Source organism: Hippocampus zosterae, chromosome 6 (assembly GCF_025434085.1).
Source record: "Hippocampus zosterae strain Florida chromosome 6, ASM2543408v3, whole genome shotgun sequence".
Taxonomy (NCBI): domain Eukaryota; kingdom Metazoa; phylum Chordata; class Actinopteri; order Syngnathiformes; family Syngnathidae; genus Hippocampus; species Hippocampus zosterae.
In genome coordinates this window covers 7,065,367-7,091,020 of record NC_067456.1, presented here as the reverse complement: position 1 = coordinate 7,091,020, position 25,654 = coordinate 7,065,367, and the positions used below count along the sequence as shown (strand labels likewise).

The 25,654-nt window shown below is 42.9% G+C and overlaps 2 protein-coding genes across 4 annotated transcripts in view; one reads left to right on the top strand and one right to left on the bottom strand.

Annotated features, from left to right (window-relative positions):
- Positions 1-342: 342 nt before the first annotated feature.
- fancc (FA complementation group C) lies at positions 343-24,968 on the top strand. The gene is given in 17 exon segments (XM_052068460.1): positions 343-491; positions 3,810-4,000; positions 8,306-8,393; positions 8,579-8,673; positions 12,423-12,530; positions 12,615-12,679; positions 14,035-14,199; positions 14,971-15,130; positions 17,905-17,960; positions 18,087-18,186; positions 19,610-19,679; positions 21,289-21,385; positions 22,245-22,273; positions 22,276-22,421; positions 22,567-22,770; positions 23,644-23,864; positions 24,756-24,968. Coding segments are annotated over 16 exon segments (1,764 nt in total). The 5' UTR covers positions 343-491; positions 3,810-3,844; the 3' UTR covers positions 24,760-24,968.
- aopep (aminopeptidase O (putative)) overlaps positions 24,646-25,654 on the bottom strand; it is a 71,339-nt gene continuing 70,330 nt past the window's right edge. For all 3 annotated transcript variants that reach the window (XM_052068444.1, XM_052068443.1, XM_052068446.1), the window contains one exon: positions 24,646-24,854. The gene's annotated coding sequence lies outside the window, so the exon portion shown is untranslated. The remainder of the gene's footprint in view (positions 24,855-25,654) is intronic.

Sequence of the window (25,654 nt, the reverse complement as noted above, 5' to 3'; positions counted from 1 at the left end):
TTCCCGAAGGACACAGACTTAAAGGCCCATAAAATTCTCGAACAAGGTGTGCACGTCTGTACGTGGACGTGTTTATGTATGAACCGTATTGTTATCGCAATTATTTTTATAATAGGATTTCGTTTATTCATGTTTTCAATGTAATTTAAATTTAATCAGTTATTGTCTTCAAATGTACGGAAAATATATTTAAAAATATGTTCAAATGTGCATTTAAAAAAATATATAGAATTGTTGCAGCTGAGTGGCCCTTTTGCCAGACAACCGCCACCGGCATTAAGACTACTACATTACCCACAATGCAGTATATGCAGCGGTAAAAACGTCACTGCCCATCAGCCAATCATTTTCGCTCGTACGCGGAACTCTATGAAAGAGGGAAATACAGTTTGTTTATGTCGTCTGGGAAATGTTAACTTGACCTCTTCAGTGTAAAAACGAAAATGATACATTCGTTTTACTGGAATTTAAGTTTGTCTTGTTGTTTAAGGGTAAGTTGTACTTCATTTCATCGTCGAAGAAACGTTCAAAACGTTCCCGTCACGAGGGTGTTCATAATGCTTGCAAGCGAGTGTCTGATGACATGAATGTCAACATTTCACTTAAATTATTTAATGTCAAAGAGCGCTTTTTGTGCATGTACATATTTTTGTGGGCAACTTATGTGGCTGTTGTCAGCATTATGTAAGCACCGCAAGAATGTGCTATGAACTTTCAGTGCAGGATCGAAGCTTTGCATTGAGCTCTTGATGAAATCTTTACCACAAGTGTGGTTTCCGTTTTCTTTGGATTTTTTTTCTTGGGATGCTTCCATAGAAAGGCTAACAGTGGCAGCAAAGGGAAAAAATGTGACAACCATTGAACGGGTAGCATGCCCTTGCTATTTAGTACAAACCAGGGGGGGTCATAGGTTCTTGGTACCTCTAATAATGTCTGTTCCGCAGACCTGAGGCACCGCCAGGCAGAGAAGCCCAGATAGGTAAGGTTGGAGGCCATTTAAAGATTTGAAAACAAATAATAGGATCTTAAAAATAACTACAAATGTATAGGGAGCCAGTGAAAGGATGCCAGAGTAGATGGCAAATTTCCCCAGTGTGAGATCTTATCTGAGAAGTTATGTCCTCCCTCTTACGAGTATCAGTCAAGAGGCGAGCAGCAACATTCTGGACCAACTGAAGAACAACTTTCTGCTTATTCCTACTTTTTTGAAGATATCCACATTTTCAATGTGAACATTTCCAAACTTATAAAGAAATCTACTTCTATACTTCATTTTTCATTCTTAAAGTCTCCCAGTCAACATTTTCATTTAAACTACCGTACATGGGCCCCCTGCATAATCGTGGTTCAGCCCGCACGGTTTCCTCCTGTATTTTTTAAATGCATTTTCAAATACAAAAAAACATGGGGGTCATTGGGGATGATTTAGGTGACATCAACTCTTTTCTTTTTTTTAATTTGTGAATGCTGAACTGCAAATATGCCTGGTTCACTGTACTTCCCATGGGAAGAATCAATTTCGAATGGTCGTACAGTCTCCATTCACGGTTTGTGTTTGGTCTTGGGGGATCCCGTTGTATACTGTCTTGTCGCATAATGTTTGACAGCGACAAATTTAGCCGTTGCCATGGTGGCGGCTGTGAAGTGGACGATGCTATGACGTCATAAAGGTTTGCAAGATGAATACAAAAGCACTGCTGCAGCTGTCGTCTGCTGGTGCTTCGACATGACCGATTGTTTGCATGCTTTTGTTGGAACTGCTCTTGTAGTTAATGCCGAGTGCATCCCCAGACAGCAGGCTAGCATGTTTTCACGCCTGTTGCGATTAGCATTTGACATCTACGGCCAGGCCTGCCAGAAGATGTCCAGCATGTTCTTTGAGGCAGAGAAGGAGCGTCTGGAGAAGGAAGTGACGGACCTGCAAGCGCAGCTCCAGTGTCTGGAGGAGCGGGTCAAGACCCAAGAGCCCGCTGTGGTAGAGCTCTTGGCCAAACTACGGCTGGAAATGGAAGAGTACAAGACCCTGTGGGACCAAGTGGAGTACTTGACCAAGGAGGTGGAAATGCAAAAGATGAAGAAAAAAAACGAGAGTGATCTCCTCCAAAAGGTGCGGGACATGTGTTTGGGAGATGAGCACGAGAGAATGAGGCGACTCCAAGAACTGGCCTTGGAGGTAGACCACGTGCCCGCCGAAAATCCGACGCAAGCGTTCCCGGAAGAGCAGGCCGAGATCGAAGAGGAGGAGCGAAGGTGGAACGAGGTCTTTGTGGAACTGATGGAAGCAGCGAGCCACATGTCTTATCAGAAGGGCTTGGAGGAATTGTTGGCCTTGAAGGAGCAGGAACTCCGCAAGGAGGAAGCCCAAAACGACCTTCTCCAGTGGGTCATTGAGAAGGAGATCGAGTTTGCGGCTGATTACAAGAAAGAGTTGCAGAGGCTTTGCAACTGTAATAACAATCACGGCATTTCCCAGGGTTGAATAAAAGCTTCAAAGGGAAGCCACTTTTCATACCCGTTGCTCTGCCAAAGTCATTGCAATTTGCAATTAACAGTTTCATGTATTGACTCTCAGGGAATAGATGATCTGCAGCACAGTTGGCTATAGCGGTCAGTGTGTCTGGCTCGCATCGTTCGTGGATGGATCGAATGATCTCTCCGGGAAGGTTCTGAACTCCTGTCTCCACGCCGGAGTATAAAAGTCCAGCCTTACAGGAGTAGCCTTGCATGGATCAGCTGACGTCACATTGGTCTTCGTAAATGAATCTGCAGCCGCTGTGGTGGTTTCAGCCAAGTCGTGCACTTCATTTGGTCTCACTTGCTTCAGTACACCAATCGGCAATCAATGCAAAACAATCGACGGGACTTTATAAGGATCCAGGAATGGTCAAATTGGTAAACGCTGATGTCACAACCGTTTTCAAATTGGTAATTAGCAAAGGCAGTTGGCTCACATTCAGTTTCGTCATGGGCCACGTCGTAGTTATGGTTTCCCTCAGAGTTGGTGTTAAGAAGGCTTTTGGTGAAAATGAGGAACATTTGCAATATTTCAGTGTAGATTTACAGCCAATATGACCTTCCACTGAACATTCAGCAAGCCTCCTCGCTGCCCATCTTCAAAGCCCTCCTCAAAACTAGTATTCTTCGGCATTCGACTCAGCATGAATTAGATTTGTTCTTGATTTTACTGTTTGGTGCTTTCTACCACCTTTATTACCGATTTGTCTTACTGTTTATTTTGCATGTTAAATTGCTCCATGTACAGCACTTTGTATGCAGCGATGGCTGTTTGAACGTGCTCTATAAATACTGTTGACTTGACTTGACAATATGAAAACCAATCTGTCTGAGAAGAAAGTTGAAGTCCACACATTTTATTTGTCACCTTCTTTCTGTGTTTACAAATTTAACCTAGACGGGTACTGTAACATTTTGGCTCTCAGAAAGTCTGTAAATTACAACCTAATCCTAAAAATCGATATCTCTCTATAGAGATAGATCTAGATATAATTATGAGTGTCAGTCAAAACTGAATTTTTTTCCTCCATCTCTTGTAGTGCACCCCATTAGATCGTGTGCCCAATGACATGATGTTTCTATCGTTCAAAAAAGTGATCTGTAACGTATTTCATCAGTTTTTATCGCATGCACATATTATTTTACAGCGTGCAACTTTCAACAAAACATAATTAAACTTTGATTAAAGCAATGTGAATGTTTCCTGGCTCTCTTCCCCCGGTTCCTTGACAATACACAGTCCACGACTACCCTGCGTAATCATGACAATTGACACTTTATCTCTCTTGTGAAAGGATTCCTCATACGAAACCGAGCGACGTCTCAATCAATGGCCCTCGTTCAGCAAACAGAGATGCAATCGTGGCTGGACAAAATTGAAGCTTGGGGCCAAGCCCGCGGTGTGGACGTTCAAAGAGATACCTGCGTTCACCTGTGCTCACTGAGGGATTTCCTCCAGCGACTCTTCATGCACGTCGAGGGCATGGTAAGTATCCAAACGCACGAGATACACTGATGCCGTCACTATTGATTGTTCATTCATACGAGCATGCCTCACAGAGCGGACGCACTCAACCCGCCGAGATAAATTATCAGTTGAATCTGCGGCCAAACGGCTGTCAGATTAATGATGCTCGCGCGCGCGCACACGCACACGCACACTCAGCCTCTGTCCAAGCCAGCCCGTGAACAGTACGTCCAGCGTTCGGAGGCCAACAGAGACGGCTCTGTGCGCTGCAGAGGTCGCCCATATCTGGCTGACGGCGCTGCAATGTTGAGTTTGTCAGGTAATAGCTGCGCTGGGACCCGCAGTGCTAACCTAATGTATCCCCAAATCAGCTGTAGCAGCCTTGGGCAGGAGGCGGAAATGACGGCGCGCTCACTGTGAGATTTCAGTGTTGCTAAGACTGCAAGTGCTCGTTCTCCTTCTCAGGAATTACAAACTTGCTCGAATGGACTGTTTTATGTGCTGCGTAACGTAAAATAGTTTGGACATTTTTAATGTGATGGTTTAATCTCAGCGGCCCGGTAGTCCAGTGGTTAGCACGTCGGCTTCACAGTGCAGAGGTACCGGGTTCGATTCCAGCTCCGGCCTCCCTGTGTGGAGTTTGCATGTTCTCCCCGGGCCTGCGTGGGTTTTCTCCGGGTGCTCCGGTTTCCTCCCACATTCCAAAAATATGCATGGCAGGCTGATTGAACACTCTAAATTGTCCCTAGGTGTGAGTGTGAGCGTGGATGGTTGTTCGTCTATGTGTGCCCTGCGATTGGCTGGCAACCGATTCAGGGTGTCCCCCGCCTACTGCCCGGAGACGGCTGGGATGGGCTCCAGCACCCCCCGCGACCCTAGTGAGGATTAAGCGGTACGGAAGATGAATGAATGAATGAATGAATGAATGTTTTAATCTCAATGACGCTTTCTTGTCTTAAACATGAAAAGACATAGGTGCCTTCCGGTGACTGGCGAAGACACTGCTACCTTGACTGACAAGTTTAATTTGTTCGGTGACCAAACCGTAACTCAGTTGACTCGTATATATAATCGGACATATATGTTTTTAATTTTCTATGCAGTATAAAGATTGGACTCTGGAGCAATGGAAAAGGGATCATGTGGTCTGAGGAGCCCAGTTACTGTAGACATAATGATGTTAGATTACACAAGTTTATTGACACTGTCTCAGAGTGAGTACTTGCTGCCAGCAAAATTAAAAGATGTCAAATCCCAGCGGTTGCCGATTTAACAGCTTGGACTGTTTTTGAATGTTTGCAGTATGGCCTCCTGCCTCAAATATTAGCAGTTGTTGTGCCAAAATACTTTATCTGTGGCAAGAGGAATGCCTGTCAATAAAAGGCAAAGATAGCCCATTGATATCGGCACCAAATGAAAATGATCAGTTTTTATGACGGAGGGAGAGATTCAAATCGGGCCACATTTCATATTTAAATAAAAATGAGACATGATCTCTCTCTCTCTCTCTCTCTCTCTCTCTCTATATATATATATATATATATAGTTTTTTTTTTTCTGCGAATATGACTCGGGCAGGCAGATTGGCTCTACCCTGTCCTTGAATGGCAGATGCGGGGTTCAACATGAATCCTTTTGAGTGTCGGGCCATCATTAGCTTAGCACTGGCCCTAATATAACACAATACTTAAAACAATTCATATATACGGAGGCCTAGCTGTGTGGGAGTTAGGTGAGCCAAACCAGCTCACTTAAAAATCAATGTCAATAAGATGTCGGGACGAAATGGAAATGGGCACTTCATACCGTCAGTGTAAATCCAGCCCAAGCGTCGCTCGCTATGGCTTAAACTAAGCATTGCTTGACCTCCAAATTTGCTTTGAAATGTTTAGTCGGAACAGAACTTAACAAAAAAAACTTTTGTGTTTTCCATCTTCCACTCTGTGAGCATGACTCCAGGCATATGTCATGCTGGGGTGTGTAAAATGAAGAATTGGATTTAAAAAAAAAGGAGGGAGAGAGAAAAGCTGGTATAGCTTAATTGGACTGAAATCCTTTTTACAGGCACCGGAGTCATAAAAGACCAGCTGAGGATAGCCTGCTTCTTGGCAGCACACCGTATCCCTTGATGACTTTCTTGTGGCGTGTGCCCAAAAAGTGAAGTGTTGAATAAAATCCGAATTGGATGTTTCTCATTTTCTTGTCGATCTCCTTAACGTTCCCAGTACATTTTTACTCTCCTAACAATTCCAAATCACCTGGCTCTCAAACGGCCCCGATGATATGAAAGGAGATGAAGCAGTTTGGGAAGACGGCTCCGCACTTTTATTGATGAGTTCATCATGGAAACTGCCATTGACTGTTCAGACGGGTCTGATTGAAGCTGAAATGATGTCAGGAGCAAGTGTTTCCTCTTTGCTTTCTTCATCTGAAATTAGCGAGGCTTTCTATAAACCTGCCCTTGACTTGGAGTCATCAAATTCGGGGTCTGTCTTTAATCAAGACGCACGGAGCAAACATTTTCTTTCATTAGCAACAATGTCAACAAGGCTTCAATTATGCCACGGATTTCAGTTCACATCTTGCTCGGGATGGTATTGACAAGGAAATGATCATTTCTTTGCAGCTGCATCATCACGCAGCATTGATGTTTTTTTTCCCCCCCACATGTTCAGGATAGGAAGATGGTTTGGGGCTCTTGATCACATGTGCTTTACTGATGGAGGTGGGGGGGGGGGGGGGGGTTAAAGAGAAGCTGCCTTTGACCACTCTGCTTCCCATTAATGTTGATCTCACTCAGCCAAATGAGTCAAGTTGGCCATCTTGTCTGTTTCATGCTTAAACCACAGGCACAAAGCTACCTAAACTTTTGCTACTCTGAAGTCGGAATTGATCAGAGTTGACCTCTTTTCAGTATGTTTATTCACATATTTACTCGACCAGTAATTCTATCTTCACGACTGCACGAGTGTACGTTAGTGATCGACTACAGCGCCTTCCCACTCCGTTGTACAAATGCGGGTTAAGTCGCTGCCGTAGGATTAGAGCACCGCCGCAAGCTGAGGCACCCCCTATACTTCGTAACCCCCCCCCCCCCCCCCCCAACTAAAACAGGTCTAATTTGCTTGCCAGCCAATTGATGGCAGGGGGAACAGTAAAGAAACTTAACTCATTCAGTGCCAGCCAATTCTAGACCAAGTCTGAAAAGACGTTTAAAAACGTCTTTGGGAGCGAATGAGTAAAAATGTGCATGGTCGATAACGGGAAATGTGCATTTTCACTAACAACACTGCTGTAGTCCAAACGACATGCGTACACCTATGATGGAATTGTTTGAAGGCCCACCAAGGAACCTATGGAAGGCATTTCAAAGGCAGCTGCATGTGATCGTCTGAGAGCTTTCTCTCGCACACTTTGAGGCCAACTCGGAGTTTCTCTCTGCTTGAGCAACAGCACATTGCCTCGATTACACTTGCATATGTCCAATTGCGCTGTGTGGGCTTCTCCCGCAACAAAGCTACACTGTTGAACTTAATTAGCTCACGGTTCAAACATGATACAGGCTTGATATGGGTTCATTCGGTAATACTGTACACAGGATTGGTTACGCTTGGGTCGCACATGTGCAGACATACGCTTCACTATATTACAGATGGGTTTTGGTATTTTGTTGTGATTTAATTTATTTATTTGGGCCTGGGGCGGCGGGGCATTAAAATAAATGTTGCTTAAACTGGCTCCAGTGGGAAATATGGCTTATGAGCTGCACACACACACACACACACACACACACACACACACACACACACAGTATAGTACTGTGGGCATGAGTCAGGCTGTCTTCTGTCTTTCACTACAGCCGTTGTGGCGAGAAAACCACAACAAGAAAACTAAGCAGCCCTGGGAGGGGCTGCAAGCCTCTGCCCTAGGCAGCCCAGTTTCCCTAATACAGTATTGTCATAATCCTGCTGAAATAGTGCTAAGTTGGGGGGTGCTGACATTGTACAAACTTCATTTTGTGTGTGTCTGTACTGTGCAGTTGTGCGCACCCCCCCACCCCCACCCACCACACACACACACATAGCAGAACATTAGCACTGATGACTAAGGAATCCAAAATATATATAACAATAAAAGCAATTTTGATATAGCATAGCAACAAAATTGCAACCCAGCCATTCCAGGCTGATGGCCGCCCTCACTGAAACTTGGAGGATTTTCTCTTCACCCCCCCCCCCCCAAAAAAAAATGAAATTCAATATTATGAAAGTTTTCAAAAATTATGATTGAAATAATGAATGATTTTCTTTTGACTGTTCCCAGAGTTCCACAACAGAGACTATGAAGGCGATGCCTTCTCTCGGCCAGATTCTGGGCCGCTTGTGCTGGAACCCTGTTGTCACTGCTGATGGTGAGTGCATCATAGACCCCTTCTGAACTTATGTGAAGTGTGTCTTGCCCTCTAAGAACGGGCCTTTTATTATTATAATATTCCTCAATTAAACCACAAACATAAAGGCTATCATTTTGGTAACTGTATTGGCGATTGATCTTACATCTTAGGTGTGTGTTTCTTGTTTTTTTTTTTCCTCCAAGATAAAAGCAGAGCGCTGATATTTCAATGTCTGTGGGAGCTGTACTCCGAGCATCCAGCCAATGCTTTAGAAAGAAAGGCTAACCAGTGGATACAGGTATGGATTTCATTCCGTCTAATTGCAGTTAAGCTTCCAAGATGGAAAACAGTCCATACCGGAAAGGATGCTATTCCGACACTGCATTTTGGTTCAAAGCCATAATTCCATAATCGACAACATCCCCATGAAATTCAGCACAGGAGAGTTGCGCAGGTCCACATGACGGAATTGGACTCGTTGGAGCTTGGTGCGTGCAAGGTTCATTTAAAAGGAACTGTATGATACCGAGTGGTGTCAAATTTGACTCTGTGCAGTGGACAGTTGTAACCCGCCTTCTACCACCCATCATGCATCTGTGTCTGACAAACCACCACCCACCTATAGTTGTGCCACTGTCAGGGAGGTGCTTTATAAATCTATATATTTATTCAATTAATTGATTTCTACAATGCTGCAAAGGAATTGACCTAAGCTGTTATGTTTACGAATGAAATACGATGACATCAGCCATACACGTCCGCGGACCTCATAATCTGTCTGCCTGCGCCTCAATCAAATCCACCAAAATCCCCTTACACCACCTGCGCCACAACTTAGACCCGCTGCTCTCAATTTCAGTCTTCTTTCTATCACTAAATTCTCAGGTCCGCCAGAGTCATTTCAATCAAAAACTTGCCGCACTTCGTGGTGTACATTCATTTCTTTGATTACTACTGTCAACGAGTCATCAATTTAGCCATATCGTACTGAATGGCTTTCAAACACACATGGAACCACAGATTGGCAAAAGAAATTGTGTGAGCTGAAGCATAGTGAGATATGCTGACGTTTCGTATGACATCATGTATGACAGCCGTTTGAACTTGATTTTTGTGTAATTTTAGAGGCAAAAGTCCTGCAAATTTTGGTTGAAGGCTAAACGTTTATTTTTTCTGTAATGGATGAGACAATGTACCTTACAAAGACAAATTGTCTTATAAATTGTTAATATGCCGGATTTAGTCCACGGCTAATACAGTGTGGCACTGTATTATGTCCTGTTTCCTCACTATAATGGCGGAAGAAAAAAAAAAGGCTGGTTTCTGTTATTCTAATCGAAAAAAGAGAAACAAGACGTTCAAAGCAAATGAAAATAGGCTGTTTTTTGAGTTCCTTTCCTCACCAGAGAAAGATTCGCATTTTATGTTGTGGGCCGAGCCACTGGGCCACTTTACTGTGGTTTTTCAGATTCATCAAGAGAGTCGAAGAGAACATTTTAACAGGGTTCACGCAGATGGTTTACAGTCGAAAGCCGCCACATTTTTGCCAGATTAACTTTGTGTTATTTTGATTAATTCATGTCTTTTCAATCGAAACAAGAAGTTAACCTCGAATTTGCCAGGTGGCCTTTGGCATGGAAGATATGCACAAGGGATTTGTTTTCGAATATGAATGAATTTGAGGTTTTTAAAAATTACCCTATTCAACGTTGATCACAGTGCAATAGTTTATTTAGATTTCCGTTGTGAAGAGCGCGTGCAGGGTCGTGCATGCCCTCGTATTTAGTAGTACTCTACGACCAAACGAAGTGATAATGAGGCATCTCACGTCACTGAATCATTCACGTGTAAACATTCTTTCAATCAGGGCACAACACGTAAAACAATAAGTGAATGCCAGAGCTAAATTGAGTGGTTCAACGATATCTCGACAGCTTATCCCCGTGTCTATTCTAGCTGCCATCAGGTGAAAGGTCTGGACTGGTCGCCAGTCAAGGCCGGCCGTGCTCATCCAGAAATCCACAATCCACTGTTAGTAATCCCTCATTCCAGCTAATGATAACTTATGTTGCCACTAGTAGTGAAATAATGCCCCCCCCCCTAAAGCTTTGGAGTGTGGAATATACAGGCTCGTTCAGGTTTTCTAGGAAGTGACTTCCAGAGTAGCCCTTTTTCATGACAAATAAGATGTTGTTGTGTACTTAAAATTCCATTTGGTCAGGCTTTGGTCCGCGTTGTTTTTTTCTCCTTGAAGGCTTGCCCGCGTCAGCATATTTTGGCCTTTTCATTTTGTTTCAACATCGTGCGCCTGTCATCGCCACATCTTAGCGCTCTGGCTGTTTGAAGCCGGGCTGTGTCCTGCCCCGTGCAAGTGGACCACACAGTGACGCCTGGAGCACAGCGGGGTCTTTGAGGAGATGATGAATTAAATGTGAGAGTGTTATATTAGAGGGCTGGTGATTGCTCTTCTTTCAAGGGGTTTCTTTTAGTGACTCAAGCAGTGTGAACCACAGACGGTCCCCGGAGCCCCTGTGGTTGCTTTCCAGTGTTCAAACATAAGCTCCGACTCTTAGCTCACACTGGCTGTAATACTTTGTGTGTTTTGGAAATCATTGGGGCTCCATCAACGATTCACTTCTGTTTTGCCACGTCCCTTTTTATTACTTCCTATTTAAAATGAATTTCTTCAAAGATCTACTTGATGTCCGCCCAAACTGTACTCCGGCTTGATGCAAAAAAATGCATACCAGTGTTTTCGCACAGCCTCAAATGTGGAATAAGTCTCCCCGAAGTCATACAGTTTGGCATTCTATTGAAGTTACCCATCTGAAGTTGCTCCAAACTTACACTGATGCAAATCTAGCGCTGCTTCAGAATTCGTCGAAAGGCTTAACTCCCAATAATTTGACTCCAAACATTTGCCGCGCGGCAATCGGTTTGTCTGTCATCGCCGGCGACTCCCGCCCTTTTTTTGTCCTATTCCGAAGGAGCCAGCGAGTCACTCCAGTTGGCCGTCGTTGTGTCCCAGCGGGCTTCCTTCGCCGTTCTCCCGCCGTCAATCCGAGCGAGCGGCTCGCAGGGTGCTCACATGGTAGTGATTGGGGTTTGTTTTGTGAGGCGACGCGGAGGGTATAACCACGCGGCTCCGCCAACAGTGCGGCAGTGACTCGCCGTGTGGCATTCCAACTATTCTTCTTGTCTTGCTTTTTCAGTCCCCACGATCCCCTTTTGTCTCCCGCAAACATCCGCAGAGTCTGCTCTTTGTGGTGGGCTCGTTACCGCGGTCCGTTAAAGTCACAATATGGAGCAAAATCCGAGGCCCCTTTTGTCCAAAGCGCCTTTTCTAAACAAGTCCGTTACTTTAATGTGGAGAGTAACAGAAATGGTTACATCAGCCAAACCAAACCTCTTGAAATCTTAACCCAAAATGTTGTTTATGAATAATCTGGCCACTGAGTACCGCACTCTTATTTTGCTGTTTTTCCAGCTTTTAGTAAAATGCCTACTTGTATGGAAGAAACTAGCATTAAAAAATAAATAAATCTAATCTAATCTACCGGCGTGAAAAGCAGAGTCCAAAAGCCTCTTGAGTGGACATTTCTATCTCATCAGTCTCGTTATTTCTTCCCATGGCCCTTTATTATCGTCATCACCGTCAGCATTTTTCACAGTCATGAATCATTTGAGTTTATTATTTTTGTTTTAGTTGTGTTTGTGTATGTGTGTGTGTGTGTGTGTGTGTGTGTGTGTGTGTGTGAGAGATGAGGCCTCTTCTGAAAAATGCTTGTTAAACCATAAAGTCCTTTGTAACAAAGAATACCCACATCTAAAGGTCCTTCCTTCTCATATGTTGTCCATACATTCTTACCTCCTGGAATGGAATGCCTTTTTTGTCTTTTTTTTTTTTTTTATGTTCCAGCTCATGTCTTTGAAGCAATGCCAACAGAATCGTCCTCAATTAGCTTTCATGATCCTAACGATCGTTGCTGTAAGCATCAAGCGGCAATAACCCGCTGCTTCCATATTGTGTTGCCCCGACTTCCACAGAAACTGTTGTGTCAACTTACCACCGAAGAGGATGAATCGGCATCGGATTTTTTGCTGAAACATTTAGACTTGTCGCCGACACGGTACCATAACCAAGTCCTCCGAAAGGTATTGATTCTCACTGATTATCCTGGCCTGCTGAATGCATTGTATGATACAATGAAACAAAAGGATGCTTGGACCACTATTCAGGTGGTGGCACGGTTGCAGGAAGACGTCGGAAAAAGCTGCAATTCATCGGGACACGTAAATGAGAGGTGAGGCAAAATAGTTGAAACTCATCGAGTACGATCCAATTCTAGACCAAGTCTGAAAAGACGTTTAAAAACGTCTTTGGGAGTGAATGAGGTAAAGACCCTGTCATGTCAACTTGATTGCTTTCAAAATACATTATAGAAGTTACTTTGAAGAGAATGACTGAAAATGTGCAAAGACAGAACTATAAACTGTAGTACTCGAGAGTAGAGCTGGTGCGTTAAACTGTTTTCGCCATTTCGTTTCTCCTGATTTTCTCCCGAGTCCGCCCACCCCGACTGTATAAACATTTCAGTGCCGTTACTGTAAGATAAGATAAGATAAGATAAGATAAGATAAGATATCCTTTATTCGTCCCACACTGGGGAAATTTACAGCCTCCAGCAGCAAGAATGTATGTAGAAAGAAGAAAGAGAAAAAAAAACAACAAACATCTTTCAATTAAATGCAATATGAACACAAAATGGATAAATCGCAGTACTATTTACGATTTTCCTTCACATCATTTAATTACTATTATTATAATGATTGTTATTTTTTATTCATCAGCCTGACAGCAGGAACGAGCGTCGGTATCTCTCCTTCTTGCAGCGCGGGTGTAACAGTCTCTGGCTGAAGGAGCTACCAAGTGCTGTCAGGGCGGGCTGGAGGGGGTGGGAGGGACATCATCATATTCCTGTATTCCTATAACTCGGCCAAAGCCCGTGAGCTCACAAGCTCACGGCCTTCGTTGTGGCATAAAAAAAAAAAACCTTCAGCATGTGGCCATGCGGGCAAGTTGCTCGATGAAGTAGCGCCCACTATTCAGTGTCATGCGTTCATTAGACACACCCACAACATTCGTGGAAAATCCGTATTAAATGTTTGTCAGTGCTTTTTGGAGGAAAAAATAAATAAAATACACAACATTACAGTGTACACAGCAAGAGGTGCAGGGTTGGATTCCGGCTCCTCCCTTTATGAAGTTTGCACGTTCTCCCCGTGCCGGCGTGGGTTTTCTTCGGGTACTCTGGTTTCCACGCACATTCCAAAAAGATGCATGACATGTTAATGGAACACTCTAAATTTTTCCTTTAGGTTTAATTGCGAGCGTGAATGGTTGTTTGTCTAAGTCTGCCCTGTGATTAGCTGGCAACCAGCTCAGGGTGTACCCCGAAGACAGCTGGGATAGGCTGCAGCGCTCCTGCGGTCCTTGTGAGGATACGCGGATTAGAAAATGGAAGGATGGATGGATGGATGGATAATGTTCAATATATATATCAATATGGACTGACGTGAATTACTTCTATTGTGATCCACTTTTCGACCATATCGCCCAGCTCTCGTACATCCCCTGAATGAAAGCCTTTGTGTGCAGGTGTTCATGTGATAGGATTGTGTCCACATGCGTGGCTTGCGTTCCCCTGGTGACTTGCCCCGAAGTCGCTCCTCTTCTTGAAGCCTTGCTGCAGCGTCCACTCACATGTGCGCAAGCAACTCTCACCAATGACTTCTTGGATGCTGTCAGCGCCGCCTATCGCAGGTATTCCAACTTGCACATCACAGGTGTGCATAAGAAGTATTTATGCGATTTTAATTTGAGTTAAAAAAAAATGTTTCTCATAAAAACACGTTTTCTTCATATTTCAACTTCATTCACATAAAAAAAAAAAGTTTTTTAAAATCTTTGTTATATTGAAACTCTTGTCATGCTTTTAATCATAGTATTCTTACTTTATCTGGTAAAGAAAAAAAGTTAAGAGCGTTGACTTCTTTTCGTTGACTTAAAAATGCCATCGCCTCCATATACGTGCACTCCATTTACCGTTTAAAAATGTGTCAAATATTTCGACTCTATCCTTGTCAAGTTACAACTTTAGTCTCTTAAAATTCTAACTTGAAACCAAAAATGGCGTCTTTGTATTTCGACCCTTCATATTTCTCATGGGCCCTGATGTTTTGACAAGTTTTGTGTGTCTCTTAATCAGTTGGTTATTTAATCACTGTTTGGACTCGACTTCTTCCCCCGCCGAATTGTAAAAACGCAGTTTGTGTGCCTTTGGCAACGGTGCTTGGCACATGTTGCTTTTTATATTCCTCGTATTCTTCTAGGAGCAATCAATGTTAAGTGTGTTGTGTATATCAGGACACAAATCATCAGCTCTAATTTCTTTGCTTGACTCTCTGATTGCATTGTTTTTAGAAAGTATCCAAAGCCCGAGCCTCCACATCTGGTTAGCAGATGGTTTCCCTTACAATGTGATACAATGCGATGTGACATAATAGATATGACTTGATTCCCCCCCCCAAACAGCGGTTCCTTGTCACTGGAGAATCGGGCTGTCGTGGCCCTGTGGTGTCACAGCCTGCCCAGCCTGGAGGAGGCGATGCTCGGTCTGCTGGAGTCTACCGTCTTCGCTGACACGCCGCTGTCACCGCAGCAGCTCGAGCAACAAATAGCGCAGTCGCTACTGGTTGGTGTGCTCCACCGTACTGTCACATGACTATTAAATAAACGGGACAGTTGCCACTTTAGATTCCCTCGCCCCGCCACCCCCTCCCGTTCGTGCCAATGCGTCATGGTAGAATTAAGAGGCCATAGTACTCATCTGCCCTCAATTAGAGTCTCACATCAAATTTCATTCTTGTAATATTAGATTTTTTTTTTTAAAGAACATTTGAACGATTTCTATGGATACCCCCCACCCCCCACCCTTTGCCCTTGGTGGATTTGTCCAGAGTGTGGCTCACATCATCTGGCCAGCTCCAAACTGCATCTCACATCATTTGGCGAGCGCCACACAGTCTTTATTGTGCGGGTTAAATTGTTTGAGTCTCCGCAGCCCATCCTCCCTCCACCCACCATCCCCTTCCTCATTTCAAAGAGCGCAAACTAACGCGAGCGGCAAAGTCATTGATCATATGATGATGATTAAGGTCATGAAGAAAGTTGTGTTGCGAGACAAAAGTACAAGCCTGTCCGACACAGATAGCATCACAATTCTGTTTGTTCAAAATCTCGGCTGCCACACACTGAAGACTGCAGCGAAAAGACAAAAACAAACTCCCAAAAAACTGAATTTACTGGGAAAAAAAGTTTGAAAGTCATAATTTTAACTTCACGATTCCCACACAAACATCCAGTAGATGCAACAGGCTAAGACCAGCAGCCGCTTGAAATATTCGTTCTTTGCCATTCTTTATTCTTGTTAAATTGATTTTTTTTCCACCAAACATTGCGACTTTATAGAGTTAAGTTTCTTGTACTACAATCGCGTGACATTGGTGCACACATACAAAAATTTGGCAGCCATCTCGCCTTGCGCAAGTTTTTTTTTTTTTTTTTTTTTTTTTTTGTCGGTGGTGTCACTGCTATTTTCCAACAGTGATGGTCCACTTGAGTTGTTTTGAACTGCCTAACAATGCACACTTTTCGCAGTTTAAGGTCTGGAACCATAAAATGAGACAGACGACTAACACGACCATGAGAAATGTTTTATATCCGCCTGTTGATTGCGCTCTCTGACCATCTCATGTTCACACTAATCAGGGCTGTCGGCAAGAAGGTGGACGCATTTTCTGTATGTATGAGGGAGAGATTGAAACGACAATCTGTTGTTTATGTCCCAGAGAGATTTGTTTATGCTTTCATCCTTCTCAGATTTACCGCTTGTGTTTTTTTTTATCACCTTGCTATACGCACACATGCGCACACGTCTTCGGTGGACATACTTTGTTTATGTTCTTCCATCTGGTGTAGTGTGTTAGTCTAAAGAGTGGAGGAGGCAAGCGTTGAGGTTTCACTTCGCCTTAAGGTTGTTTGGATGTCATATGTGCACACACATGTGCGAAGGCAAAGAAAAACAATAGTCGACAGACTTTTCTCTCTCTTGGCTTTCTTTTCAATCACTGCATTCAAACAAAGAAGCCTGACATTAGGTCAGGCATTTCTCGCTTGGACTTGTGCCGGCCACCTCCCTGTGATCTATAAGGACTCGAGCCCAATAACAATAAACCGTTTCCGACCGCCGTAGCAAGAGAAAGAAAGAAAGAGGAAAAAAAAAAAGAAAACAGGATGTTTGTTGCATGCCATAATAATAAAGCCTCCTTCAAGTGTTAGCGGTAAGGTAATGGAGGCGGACACTGAAAGGCCCATCTGTTTCAAATAGCGGGAGCCGTGGCTCGGCGTGCAAAGCAAACTGCAAATACGTCCGTACACTTTGATGCACGGACACATTATTGTAGTCCACATACTTATTTAACACGCAAGCTGTTTTTGCTTGCAAGGGTCATCGTTTTTTTTACAAGAAACATGAGGAGAATGAATGAAATGTGGAGCTGTAATACCATCGGGAATCCACTTGGTGTCGCTGTTTACCCACTGCCTATCCGAGGATATTGATGCACGCTTATCTTTAGAAGGGAAACACTGGAACAGGCTCCCTTGCATTTATAATAATACATTTTATTTGAAAGTGCTTTTCATCACATTCAAATAGCACAAATTACAAGAGCTTAAAACACAGGATAAAAATGTGCACTTAAAACAAGCATACATAATTTAATTTCAGTCGACCGATGTCATTACTTACAAGTATGTAATTTGGGTATACATGTTCGTAATATTGCTAGTTTACCACTGTTGAACCATTACTTTTCCATAATCTCCAAATACCACCTGCTTGGGATAAGATTAAAGGACATTTTATTTTCTCGTGATATATATATATTTTATGTGTCATTATTCTCAAGAAATTCCGAGTGTATTGTTTCATATTTTAACATGATATGTTTTCTTTTGCTCAATGATTTAATTTCTGTAATCATTTGTAATTACTGGATGAAGTACTATCTCGGGTGAAAAAAATGACAAACTGATTAATATTATTAATACTAACATTACTGCTTTACCTTTTTGATTATGAAAAGTAAATTGTGTTTTTGCGCCTAAATGTGATAAATGAGCTTCGATCCCGTTGTCTGTGTGAGAGTACATGTTCAATTGTTGGCTCTTCATTTAAATGTCGATGCATATACAGTATATAAATACACAGTTTGAGGGGCGCAGTACAGCTGTTTAGAGTTTGCGCTGGGACGTTTTTCAAACGCGTTAAATCTAAAACACGTGAAGCGCTTTTCAATCAGTGGGGATTTGCGGAGACGAAACGGGACTCGAGTTTGGGCACAGCATTGATCTGGAGGGACATCTTGTGGTGCGAGCCCATAACGCCCTTTGCTTGTTTTCCAGCCTCAGGCCTGCGCTCAACATTGCTCCATCTTCTTGGTGGCGAGTGACATCTTCAGGTGAGCCCCACTTTTTGTCATTCGTTGTTGGATATGCAGGGGGGGGGGGGGGGAGATTATGTCTACCACGTCGGCGATATTCGCCTCGTTGTTTTGGGCCCACCTGGGTGCGATTTGTGTTGTCAGGTCCGTCCTCAAGAAACAGGAGGATCGATCGTGCGTGAGGGATTTCATCCAAAGCTTTACCAGCTGCTTCTATCGGGAACTGACACTCTTACCGACACAGGTACTGCATACTTGATTCAATTTTTTAATTACAATTTAAAAAAAACATTTATTTCTCTGAAGTTTGGCATGAATGATCACTCATATTGGCCTGAATCAGCAATGTATGTTATTGTATTTTTTTTTTTTTTTACTATGCAAAAGTCATTGTTTATCTTGCAAAAGTATACTTTTTTTCTTTGCTAATATTATGGCTTGATTCAAAAATTCTGAAATGATTCTTGTAATATTTCAACTTCATTCTCGGACGTTCTCCTCTTGTAATCCTGTATAGCAAAGGTGTCAAACTCATTTTTTGTCGCGGGCCACCCACTTCGGAGTTACGGCTTCCACCGAAGGGCCGGTGCAAAATCTCAACATTATTGATGAGCCATGACAATTTGACACCACGGTGCAGATTTCGGCAAGAATCATGATAGTTGACACACAAGATTTGCTCCTGCGGGCCAGATAAAATGACATGGGGGGGGCCGGATCTGGGGCCCCCGGGCCTTGACTTTGATACCTGTGCTGTATGGCTTTCTTTAGTGAAGTCAACGTAAACGCTTCTCCTGTAATATTATGAAAATACAGTAAAATAATGTTTTATTTACATGCAACATTATGTTGAATGAGTATAATGCATTCAGTATTTGGTTCCATTTTTAGTGTTTTCTCTCATTTGAGGTGTGCCATCGGTTTAGCTACTAAAATGATTTCATTGTATATTATTACTAATATTGCAACTTGTAGCATTATAATTTGTTTTCCCTCTTAATGTTATGTTATTTATTTAACATGTTCCGCTCCATACATTATGACTGAATCTAGTGCAATGAAAGTTTTCCTTGCACAGTTGTCCACTTTAACCGTCCGACCCCTAATTTTAATTTTATTTCTTAAAATATTTCCCCGTCACTCGTTTTAAAACTTTATCAGGTAGATTTATTTTTCGCTTTTTCAGAGTATGACTATCATACTTTTTCCATATTCTTATCATACTTGAAATGCCACCTGGCTTAAATTAGTGAATGTGAATTGCATTACAATGAGAGTTTTGGAGTTGAATGTTCAGGTAACAAAGACTCCCTGGCTACAATATTAGCTCCACGCATTTAATGCACGCTCTCAAATCTCTCCCTTAACCTTTGATTGTCACAATGTTTATTTTTGTATTGGTGTAGAATTCCATGAAACACTACTTGAACGCTGCTCCTGGATTGCTATTCTTTCTTCGAGGAGCAAATAGTTGGAAACACTAGATGGCAGTGGGAGCCTACTCAACAGATGTCATCTTGCCGGCTGCTGTCACACTATACTAAAAAAAAACCTAACCTATTACACGCTTCGTTACAACACGCCACGCAACCTCAACATCATCTATGCGTCACTTGTCATTGGCAGAGTGCCGCTCATTCATTCACACTTTTTTTGTGCCACTTCAGACCCATTTGAAGGCCTTCTTCCCTCACTCGCCCCCAAATCTGCTGCTTCCGCTCTTGACACAGCCTCCAGGTCAGTATGTGTGTGCATTTGTGTGCGTGTGCGTGTGTGTGTGTGTTGTGTCTAATCACTCAACGCACAATACCTTATATTGTCCAGACTGGAGGTAGCTTCCTGCTACACAATGAATGAATACTTGTTTCGCCAATCAATATTAGTTAATGACGGTGATGATTGCTCTCACATGATGGTACAGTCAGTCTCAATCATCAGTCATTGAAAGTATTCAGCATGGGCGCAACCCGCTTCCTCACCAGCACAAATCACCTCTTGTGCCCTCATCAGTCAAAACATTAGCTGTACCTTAACAAGCAATACACAAGCTGCAGTTCCCCCTTTATATCAGTATTGCTTGTGAGAGGCTGTCAAAAACACAAATACAAAAATTACAACACTTGCAAGGCGCTGCTGTAGGTCACAGCTCACGCCCAGACGCTCACATGCAGACCATCCAACTCCAGCTCCCGACTTTACTCATTAGGTCACAGGCCAACACCAAATTCGACGCAGGATGCCCACAGATCCCTAAAATGTCTTATTGGCATTTAATCCATGAATCTAAAAATCAGGCCGTAATTGTCATTAAAACGTATGAAAATGTCAACACGTGACAAGTACTTTTTTGGAGGGGAGGGGGATCAAAGATTGTAAATGTAAGGGTCTGACCGATTTATCGGTAAGCCGATAAGGGGAGGAAATTAGAGAGAACATGCACAGAGATGTTCCGATGCAGATTCGATACCAGATCTCCTGAAGGTGAAGTGGATGTAAAAACAAGCGCTTCACCGTGCTGCCTCCTTTCCAAAATAATATTCGTCCGTCCATTTATTTTCTCGTGCACTTATCCTGATTAAAGTAGATGGTGAGCTGGAGCCTGTCCGTGCTCACTTTAGCTGGACCGGTTGCCTGCCAATCTCTTCTCACCCAGCGATTCTCAAAGTAGTGGTACGCTGGCTCCCTCTGGTGGTACGTGACAGAATCACTACCTAAGTACGCTGTTTTTGTTGTATTGACCTTTTTAGTGCATAAATGTGTGTTTAATTTTCAAAAGTTGTTTGTTTTTAAACTTTTTGGTACATATAATTTTTAAAAATTTTGCAGTACATTTTTAATTGGATTGTTATTTGTGGACAATTTTTCAATTTGAGTTTCGGTTGACTTTCAAAATGTGCCGTTTATACAGAACAACAAGCTCGGAAAAAGTTGCCGGCTTCCGCAGGGAGTATGAAAAGAACTATTATGAAATCCACAACTGTCAATAATGTTGCTTTTAACATTTTAATGGGAAATAATATGAAAATAACATATCCTACTGAGAGATGGTCCAAAATATGGGAACGCCGCTAGTTCTTGCTTCCACTCCACTGTAAACTACAATCACAATCAATAAACATGAACTTAGGGCTCTTTGTCAGGACAAAATAGTGGCTCCACTTAAAAAGTGTGACTTTTCCTAAACTGCAGTCGTCTCTTGTTTGTGGAGAGTCGAGTTAGGGACATTTTTCCCCGAGTATAACTTGCTATGTTGCATGTTTTTAATTGAGTGGAAAAGTGCAGATTTGAGTGCTGTGTGTGTGTGTGTGTGTGTGTGTGCGCGCGCGCACCGGTGTGTCCTTCGCAGAGGCGTCTGGGGAGGCTCGCAGGCGTCACCTGAACTGGCTCAGCAATTTATTACGCAGATTGACAGAGGGGGAAGAGGAGGCAGGTGGCAGTGGCAGGTTGGACACTTTATCTTCTCTTAATTTCTCTCATCTGCTTCATTTGGGTTGGTCAGTGGGCTTTATTCGACATTTCCGTGCATAATTTATTTATTTTTAAAAAATTATATCGTGCCTAGATAAGTTCAGTGCCGAACAAGTGCAGTCCACATGTTTACATGTCATTTAACGAATTATGAAAAGCCACACATGTGGTTTGCATTGTTTTTGTCATTTGGTTTTGAACTGCCCGACTTATATTTCTGGCACACCCGTTTGATGGAATTTTTGCGAAATTGTCGTCGAGAATGCTTAAAAGACCGCAAGACAAAGGGTGAAGTAAATAATACGATGCGACAGCTTTCAACAAACTTTCTTTCATATTGACATCTATTGATTCCCCATCACAGCAATTCGTATAGGCATCTTGTTCATGTTATTTTTCAGCTAAATTTTTGCTCACGTCCGCGAGCAAGAAACTGACATCGGCCATACTCGCCGCCGCGCGATGACGTCAGTTAGGAAAAGCGCAGTCGCATTCACTTGAGGGCAGTGCTGTCTGTCCTTCGCCGTGTCGGAAAGGAAGCACCTTTTTAGCTCTCGATGATGTCATCCAAGCAAGGTTAAGGAAAGTTAGCAATGAAGGCTTACGAGATTGAACTTTCCCCAGGAGGCCCCGTGGGTTCTCGTCCTTTATTTTACGGCAACACTTGAAATACAGATTAATTTGGTTCGTGTTTGTTCCAAAAAAAGAAATAAAAAAATACAAAGGAAGTGGAACTTTAGAAAACTAAAATTACGATCTCCATATTAAGGAAGAAAGATGATTAGATGATGTTCAGACACCACGATCTAACGTAATCTGATGTCATCTCTCTAGCGATGGTGTTGGTGTCGTATTTGAGGCCTGGTCGTGCTGGTCCAGTGTTCCCACTGGGTGCACGAGGCCCTCCGGTTGCTGGCCACCACTGAGCCCCGAGACTGCCACCCCCTGTTGTGGCTGCTGACCTTTTACCACCACCCCACCAACAGGGGGCACCACAGAAATCAACATCTGGTAATGTCGTCTTCCCCGAACAGTATCCTTAGCATGTGTGTGTGTGTGTATAATATTCACAATTTTCCGAGTTAAATATGCTGTCAATCCTTAGAATATTCTTTTTTTTTCAATCTAAAGCCATCGTTTGTGGCTGTCTTTCCAGGTAAACGTGCGACAAGTCTGGGAGCAGATGCGCATCCTTTTCTCAGCCGCTCATCTCGATGCCGCGGAGCCGCGCGCTGCTTTGCTAGCCGTCATCTCAACGGGCGCTCGGCGGCCATCGCCGTCATTGATCCTCGGCCTGGTGGTCAACTGCGCCGTTTTCTCCCGCCAGTCGCACGGGGTCTCCGCACGCATCGTGCGCACGGTGAGGTGGCCGCCATGCAAATAGGATGTCTGCCCATTGGGGTGGAAAGGGGAGAAGTGGCAGTAAAACAGGCCAAAAATCCAGATGTCAGAGGGCAGGGTTCTAAAAGACGGTTAATCTTAATCAAGGTAAGGATCTTTGATACCTGCCCACTTCCATACTTTGCTTCCTTCCTGCTTTTGAGACCATCCAAGTCACCATCCCTCCTGACCTTCTTCCTTTTCTGCCTTCCATCTTTCTTTCCTTCATTCTTTTTCTACCTGCCTTCGTCCATCCTTCCACACGCTGAAGTCGGCACCCTTCCCGACTTTCCTTTTTTTCCAATTCAACCTTCATCTTTTCTTCTTTCCTTCCATTTACATCAGCCCGCCTTCATTCCTTTTGTTGTTTCAGCACCTCCCTTTTTTTTTTTAATTCATGCCATCCCTCCACCCACTCTACCTTCTTTCCTACTGTCTGGCCGGCCTCTCATTAGTCGACTTTCTTTATACGTCTGTCCTTCTTTTAGACATTCTTCTCCCATTCCCTCTTATTTCCTTCTAACTACCTCCCCGCTTTCCTTTTAAGCCAACCTTCATCCTTCTAAATTGGCTTCTTTTTCATCTTTCTTTCCACCTTTCATTTTCATAGCATCTCTCCACCCACTCTTTTCTTCCTTCCTTTCACATCCCTCCCTTACTTCCTGTCCCTCATTCCGTGTCCCCTTTAAAACCATTCTTCCACCCTCTGTGGAAATAGAGCATAGCAAGTTGCGGATGCTAATCTTATGTTACAGTGAGACAAATATGCCATTTGTGCGTCTCCATGTGATAATACCTGCCAAGCTGTCGAATGAGTTTGCATATGATTAGGCACGTGTGCGCACGGCACCAGGTGGCGGCTGCGTCCGGTTCGGTCAGTGAAGCGTTACGTGTGCTGAGCCTGCTGGAACGTCGCCTCAGCACGGGAAGCGGCAGCGGCCCCTCGTCGAGCGACAACCATGCGGCTTCTGTCAGGATCCATCAGCTTCAGAATGCGCTCGCCACCCCTGCGCTCCCACCGCGGCAACTGAACCTCCCTCAATCGGGAGTCACCCACCTCTCACACTCGCCCAGGTGCGACCCCACACTCACCCATATGCCACACTCACGATCACACACACACACACACTTGCTGGATGTTAACACACCCCGGTGAGTTCGGTGTCAGTTCAGGGTCTGCTTCATGAGCAACGTTAGCATCGTTAATGAAGGCCATGCTCAGGATGGGAGTCTAAATAACACAAGTGAGGACACAAACACGCGCGCGGCATACAAGGACGGTGGAGCACTGCGCAGTCTGTCTGAAATGAATACATGTCAAACTTATGATTGAGAAGAAGAAGCTCGGGCAATATCCAAGCTATGCCCAGTTACTATCCATGCAATAGAAGAAAACAAAAGTGATTGTAGAACGTGCTCAAAATGATCCGCCTTTTTTTTCTTATAATATTCAACCTGACTATTTTCTCGTAACATCGAAACTTTGTTCTATTAACAGTTTCCCATTACAGTACGTTGCGGCTATTTGTCTTGCTTTCAATATTATTTTCTCGAAATGTTCCCACTCTCATTCACAACCTACCCAATTCTCTCCTGCTACTATGCATTAAGTATTGATTATATGAAGTGTAACTTATTCCTCACCATTTAAATGTTGAACCGTCATTTGAAGAAACTAAGATCTATTATTATTCCATGATGACCTTGTCTGTGCTTCCCACATTCTTATTCACGTTGTGCTGTATCTCTTACATGAGGTCATGTGTTATGTATGAAAACACCTGAATGAATTTCCAGTATAAACTCTTCACAGCCCGATTGGAGGTTTAGACTAAACACAGCCCAAAGACACGGATCAAGTTCTTCTCTCCCATTTTTATTTCAGCTGTAAAAAAAATTTTTAAAGTGACATTTTCGAGCATGGTGATGAAGTTGCGTCTATTGTTCAAAGTTGATGTTCTTCAGTTAGGAGGCTACGGCCACATCGTCGGACTGCTCCAAACATTCCGAGTTGTCGCCACAACTTGTTCCACCCTCCCGTGACCTGTGTGATGTGTCAGCAGCCTTGGAGAAGAGAGAGAAAGTGGAATGCCCATTATGAAGCTGGAGCTATAAGAAACACTCAACATTCTCTGTGTTGGACATATTATAAATAAGAATAAAACATTCTGAAGTGAACAGCTTCACATTGATGACATCTTTGCAACTCACTCACAATAACATTCAGTCATGGGTTGATTTTATGCTGACGATTGGTAACAACAATAAAAGTTTGGTAAAGGCAACTTGAAAGGCAAAAAGAAATACAAACTGCCTGTAGAAAATATAGATGTAAAATAAAAATGAATTCAAAAATACAGTAATATTATTCCAAAAATGAGGGCGGAAAATTGTATTTAAAAGTGGACTAAAATTATGAGAATTGAATATAAAAAAACTAATGCCTGAAAAAATACATAAATACATTTTAAAAATGCTTGGAAATAAATGAAAAAAAAAATAAAAGCGATGACTGGGTAAAAAAGTAAAATATATGATATATTGACAAAAATAATGCATGAAAAAATACAATAAATACCAGTACAAAAGTCTTAAAAATAATGAATAAAACACATACACAAAAATCATTAGAGAAATAATGCTAAAAATGCATATAAAGTACATAAAACAATCTGTTTTCATTTTTTTAAATAAAAAGCTTGGTGGGGAAAAATTTCGGGTTTTTTTTCGGCTAAAAACTTCGTCCAAAAATGCCTTACTATACATGGTCGTTTTTTTTCGGCTAAAAACGCCTTAATATACATGGTCGTTTTTTTCATCCAAAAAGGCCTTACTATACATGGTCGTTTTTTTTCGTCTAAAAA